We start from the raw sequence: 6,185 nt of genomic DNA, 5'->3' as shown, positions 1-6,185 counted from the left end.
GCTCCAGGCTGGGTCCTCTTCCCCAGCGGAAGCAGCGACGCTCCGCCGAGCCTTTTTAGCCAGAAACAGGACGAGAGAACACAGCCACCCACTGTGCCAGGGGAGGTCCAGCTTGGACATCCCCAGGAGTTTCTTCACGGAAAGGGTGATAACATACTGGAACGGGCTGCCCCGGGAGGCGGTGGGGGTATTTAAGGAAAATATCCCCGTCCCTGGGGGTATTTGAGGAAAAACGGTGTGGCACGCCGTGCCACGATCTATTGAGGTGGTGGTGCTCGGTCACAGGCCGGACTCGATAATCTCAGAGCTCTCTTTCAGCTCGGTTTTGTGGTCAGTTCTGTGGCTCCCAGCGCCACACCACGCTCCACACGGGGGCGGACTCCGCCTGCAGCGGGGCAGGGCACTTCCAGCCGCCTCTCGCTAAGCATCTTGGGAGCTGTAGTTCCAGCGCGGGAGAGGCCATACTGCTGCTATTGCACATGCGCAGAGGCTCCTCCTCGCCACGCCGCGGGGGCGCTCTGCGCCCTCCAGCCACGTGACTCCCAAGGCCCCGCCGCTTCCTGCCCGGCAGCTCCCGCTTCCGAAGAACCCGCCCGCCGACCGGAAGACAATCTTATCACGTGGTTCCCGAGGCCAATCAGCTGCCGCGGTTTCCGGACGCGGCCCCGCCGCCCTTCCGCAGTTTCGCGAGATGGCGGCCCTGGGGGCCCGGCGGCTGCTGCGGCCCGGCCGGCGCTGGTTCTCGGACACGGTCCCCAGCGCCCCCTCGCCGCCCGCCAGCCCGCTCTACCCGCCCGTGGTGGCGTCCATCACGGCCAAGAGCAAAGCGGCCAAGTCGCGACGCCTGCAGCGCTTCAACCAGCGTGTGCACGAGGCGGCCACGGTGGAGGAGAAGCTGCGGCTGTACGGGAAGCTGCAGCGGCCCAAGTACATGGTGTACCCGCAGACCTTCGCCCTCAACGCCGACCGCTGGTACCGCAGCTTCACAAAAACCGTCCTAGTGCCGGGAATGCCTCCGAGAGCCGCGGCCGCGAAACCCCCAGTAGCGACGGCGGGAGCGACTTCCGAGACCGGCAGAGCCCCGGAGCCGAGAGCGGAGGCGCCGGGGCATGCGGAGGTAGCGGGGAATGCGGAGGCGGCGGGGAATGCGGACGCTCCGAGGGCCGCGAAAACCCCGGAGCCCTCGGTGGGAGCGGCGCCGTGTCCGGATATAGGCGAGCTGCGCTCTCTCGCCTGCGACGCCCTTCTCCAGGAGAGCTTCTACCAGAACAAGAAGAGGCCGTTCCTCTACCGTGACCAGGATCACACACCCGGCCCCTTCCTCACGCAGCTCGTTTCCACCCTCGCCGCTTCCCTATCCGGTCGCAACCCACTGCTGGCTGCTTCGTCCCTCGGTACGGAGCAGGGCTGTCAGGGAAGGGGACTTGGGAGCCTTTGGGCGATAGAGCCAGGCTGCGAGCCGGCACGAGTGTCGCTGGTGTATCTCACCTGTTCACACCGTCACTAGTAATTTGTTTCATCCTTCTACATAGATTTTTGGTGTTTCATCTCACCGCAGCTACAGAGGAATTGCGAGGGTTTTGAATGCAAGAGGCGAATCACTGGTTTTTTGTGTTTCTTGTTCTGTTTCAGATCTAAACCCTGAGGTTAACTATTACTGGCATCATGGTAATGAAGTTGTTGTTCACGGACATCGAAAGGGTAGAGTTGATCCTGTGCGATTCCAAATAGATGATAACCCACACCTCCAGATCCGTGTGCCAAAGCAGCTTCCCGAGGTGGGGATGTTTTCAAAAGCAAGTTAATACCATGCCTTTTCACTTTCGTTTCTGACAGCCATTGAAACAATGCAGAGGTGGTCTGTGGAGGACCTAGTTAATCAGTACATTGCACATTTGGGTATTTTTTGGGTCTTAACACCCTTTCTGCCTTGTGGAAATGGCTTTGAACTTTGTAGTTTCTCAACTTCTTATCCTCTTTGTACTCTAAATTGCATGTTGTTATATTTAATTAAATTGACTTTTTAATATTCTGTGCTTGGAAATGGAGGCAAGAACAAGAATCATGCTGTGTAACATTCTCATTGGAGGAGAATAATAGGAGTGGAGGGAAAAAAAAGTGAAAGCTCATACAAACTGAATGTGAGCATTCTTGCTTGTTGTTACTGCTTGGCAGTTGTTTTCTTGAATGCTCAAGTTTGGTGGAAGTATTTTCTGTTTCAGTATTGTAATGTTTTTCCTGCAGGTTTATACAGTGGTAGTTGTGTAGCCCCTGAAGGTCTCTGTTGTCCAGTTTCCACCCCAAACAGAAAAGTATTGTGTGTTCTGTAAACGTTTATGTTTACAGAACTTCTCACAGTACTTTTACGGCTGACTTAGTTGTACAGTTTGCTTGTTTTAGTGTCATCAGATGCTACAAACCTTGGCATTTTGGAAGAACTGTCTAGGCAATTTAAAATGTTGTGCAGTAAACCAAATCTGCAAACTTAGTCTGCAGGTTCAAGTTAGTTTATTGGCTGCTGCTAGAAATGTGTTTTTCTCTATGGAAGGTAAATGATGGTGACAAGTGGCAGTTTTTTTAGCAATATTTCACATTTTTCGTGTTGTGGAAAAATTAATACAACATGACTGTGCTAACACTCATCACAAGATGAGAATTTCTCTTGCAAGACAATGAATTTCATTTAAGTTTATCTGTATGATGTATGTAAGCAGGACTTGCACTTTCTGTTGTTTGACCAGGAAGTAGTGTATTACAGTGGACCTGATGTCAGAAATGTGTCTTACATCATGGCTGTTCTTTCTTCTGTTGTCTTCAAGGTTGTACCCCTGGAGTCAGATCTTGGAGATGTTCCTGTTATTGATCACAAGCCATCCAAACTGCCATTGTTTAAAAAACAGTATGAAAATAAGGTATTTATAGGTAAGAGTTTTTAATTGCGAAATATTAACTTTTCTTAGGTAAAAAAACCCAACAAACCAATCAAACAAAAACCAACCCCAAAACTAATGCCACCTTGATCTTTCTTCTCTCATGACCAGAAAAAGTTCTGTATTTTTATTTATAAGTATACTGTGTAAATATAGGTAGTGTATAGATCTCTATTGAGATTTCATGTCAGAGTTAGGCAATGGGGAGTAGCGTTCTCCTGTGCGTGTGGTATTGTGTGTCCAAATTTGCTTGAAGAAGTTTAGTTGAATAGAAAATTGACACAAAATTTTGAATTTTGGTACATCTCCAGGGAAATTCTCATTTTAAGATGTGGACTCTTGCCTTTTGGAAGCAGGCAGCTCCTCACGGATCTACAGTAGGGGTTCTGGCTTTAGTCTGATGGTGAAGATGTGTGTTTGAATGTGTGATAAAGAGTGTTCTTTCTGTGACTGATAGTTTTGTTTTGGGGAGCGCAGGAGCAAAGGTGGCAGATCCATGCTGTTACGGACATACCCAGTTCCATCTCCTTCCCGACAGACTGAAGCGGGAGAGGTTCATAAAAGAGCGTCTCGAGGATCAAATTGAAGTCGTTTATCGATCGAATGGAATTGCAAGTCTCTTTGCCTGGACAGCAGCACAAGCAATGTATCAAGGTGAGGTGGTCAGCTGGACAAATCTTTCCTGGTTATGAATGCCTACTGTAAAGTTTTTTAACCTTTTCTCCTCAACGCCTCTTTCTTGTGTTTCTTTTTCCTGAAGACTGTCTTTTAAGTAAGTCTTTACAGATGTAATTGAATTAATTAAAGAGTTAGTTAAGACTTGGAGTACTTTTATACAGGGGAATTAAATACAATTCAAATACAAAGATATTTTTCCCTATATAGCAGTAAGCCTATGCAAAAACCTCAGTTGCTTTCACTTGCTCTTTCCTCCTTAAGAGGGAAATGCAGTAGACATCAAGGAATTTTGGTTTTTTTCCTTCTGGAACAACTGTGTTTCTTAGCCCTTGTTTCAGTAATTTCAATTCCATGAAAATACTGGGAATGAAAGAAAAATGTTAGCTACCTTATATTTGGATTTTATGCCTACATTTTTCTAAAAACGTCCCAGAATACCTGGATGGTTAAACCAGATCAGTCTTCGCTTATTCTTGTAAATAAAATGATTGTCTAATGTTAGTGTAAGACACCTGATGGCTTGTAGTTTCACTTGAGAAACAACACATGTAAGAAAATTCTTTGACTGTAGTATATACTGCTGGCTCTGCAACAATTTTTTTAATGTAGTGGAGTATTAGAAAGTTTCCTTTGTGGTTGTAAAATATTGAAGTTGAGTGAGTCTTGTCTTCAGAGCTGATCAGCTGCAGACACATCATGAGTTATAAGGGCAGCATTATTCAAATCTATGACTTTTTTTCTTCTTTAACAGTTTTTTGCATTGTGGCACATAATAGTAATATTCTTGAAAAATATATGCGTATGTATTAGTGCATATGCATTAGTATGTACATGTTTTTAACATATTGTTAGTGCTCAGTAGGGTTTGTTTGAAACACTAACACTGACATAGTGTTCTTGGTGTCTGGTTGGTTACTATAGCCAGTTATGTTTGTGCATATATGTACATGCTTTTGTCATAAAACAAATGCTCATTGCATCTTGAGAGATGTGAAATAGTAAAAAGACATTTTCCTTCAGCTCCTTTGCAGGACTTCAGATGCATTAGTAACTTAAATGTTTTGGAAAAGTCACTTGGCTGTTGAGTGAGTGATTTTAATTAACTGTTGATAGGGAACTATGTACAAAATGCAAGTATGCCTCTGTGTCCCTTGATCTTAGACATAACCTTTGTTGGTGATTGTGTTTTGCTTAGTCTGTATAAAAAATGCTTCTGTTGCTAAAGCAGACAGCACTTTTTCCCAACTAGGTAACTGCTGCAATTCCCTGGTTTTTGGGACTAGCATTTAGGTGTTTGTGCTGGTAGAAATCTCAAGTTCTGTTGTATTTGTTTATTTTGTAGGATTCTGGAATGAAGCAGATGTGACCCGTCCTTTTGTATCGCAGGCAGTAGTGACTGATGGAAAATATTTTGCTTTCTTTTGCTACCAGCTAAATACTTTAGCACTAAATGCAGAAACTATTAAAAACAACCCTCGAAAGAATATTTGTTGGGGTACCGACAGTAAGCCACTGTATGATGTCGTGGAAGATGGTAATGTGAAGGGCTTTAATGATGAAGTTCTGCTTCAGTTGGTTCATTTTCTACTAAACAGACCAAAAGAGTTGTAAACCATTAAACCAAACATAAAGTATGTGCCTGAACTTCATTGTGACTCCATGAAGTGTAAGGTATGCCTTGATTCAGTCAGGTATTTGTCTAGCAAACACTATACACATATTTTATGTTATTTGGGCCTTCTTCCTTTTTTCTTTTTTAATGTATACTGTACACTGGCAAATAAACAGCTGGAATACTTAAAGTCTTTTGTATATTTCCTCTTAAAAGCCTTCTCTGCTGATTCAGTGTCATGTGAGCATGTTTTTTAGCAGATCCACAGGTCCATGTTAAACTGTCACAACAAAGTATTAATTCATATGACCCGCTGAGTGTCACTAGGAAATAGCTGCCATGATACTCAATACTAGTGATAAGTTTCTAATTCTGTACTTGAGTTAAATGCTTATTCAGTCTAAAGAGAATGTGAGCTCAGAATAAAAAGTGTTTCTTAATCAATGGTTGGCAATTCACTTACACAGTAAGAGAAATCTTTAGACGTGTTAGTACAGACATGATGAAACTTGCTTCCAAAGATTGTGTTGTGAACATGCATACATGGTTTTAAGCTGTCACCTCCAGAACCACAGAGAGAACTCTCAAATGCATTTGGAGTCTGTAGTTTTCTCTTTAGTCTGGGTCCTTGATTTCAGCTGTTGGTATCTTGAGTTTTCATTGCTGTTACTTGGATGTCCTAAGAGTTAATAGACCACAGCTGAGCCCCAGCCAGAGGATGTCTGAATCATAAAATACAGTCATGGAGTATTTTGGGTTGGAAGGGACCATGAAGGGTCATTTATTTCAAGCCTGTAGTGAGCTGGGACATCTTCAGCTAGATTAGGTTGCTCAGACCCCTGTTGATTCTGACTGTGAATGTTTCCAGGGATGGGGCATCCATCTGCCATCTCTCTGAGTAACCTGGTTTACCATGCTCATTGTAAAAAACTTCTTAGTGTATTTAGCTTGGATCAACCATCTTT

At 44.5% G+C, this 6,185-nt stretch overlaps 1 protein-coding gene across 1 annotated transcript; it reads left to right on the top strand.

Moving 5' to 3' along the window:
- Nucleotides 1-691: 691 nt before the first annotated feature.
- MRPS30 (mitochondrial ribosomal protein S30) lies at nucleotides 692-5,469 on the top strand. The gene is made up of 5 exons (XM_058823952.1): nucleotides 692-1,394; nucleotides 1,633-1,778; nucleotides 2,820-2,922; nucleotides 3,408-3,584; nucleotides 4,951-5,469. Exons 1-5 carry the CDS (start codon nucleotides 692-694, stop codon nucleotides 5,217-5,219), a joined length of 1,398 nt encoding a protein of 465 aa, XP_058679935.1. The 3' UTR covers nucleotides 5,220-5,469.
- The last annotated feature ends 716 nt before the right edge of the window (nucleotides 5,470-6,185 follow it).

The sequence above is a fragment of the Ammospiza caudacuta genome, chromosome Z, assembly GCF_027887145.1.
Source record: "Ammospiza caudacuta isolate bAmmCau1 chromosome Z, bAmmCau1.pri, whole genome shotgun sequence".
Taxonomy (NCBI): Eukaryota; Metazoa; Chordata; class Aves; order Passeriformes; family Passerellidae; genus Ammospiza; species Ammospiza caudacuta.
Note: the sequence above shows the minus strand (reverse complement) of the source record. Positions and strands in the feature narration are given on the sequence as shown.

Coding starts and splice junctions, on each gene's coding strand:
- MRPS30 (XM_058823952.1), top strand. CDS start 692: ATGGCGGCCCTGGGGGCCCGGCGGCTGCTGCGGCCCGGCCGGCGCTGG. Junction 1,779..2,819: donor TGCCAAAGCAGCTTCCCGAG/GTGGGGATGTTT, acceptor GTTGTCTTCAAG/GTTGTACCCCTGGAGTCAGA. Junction 3,585..4,950: donor AGCACAAGCAATGTATCAAG/GTGAGGTGGTCA, acceptor TTTATTTTGTAG/GATTCTGGAATGAAGCAGAT.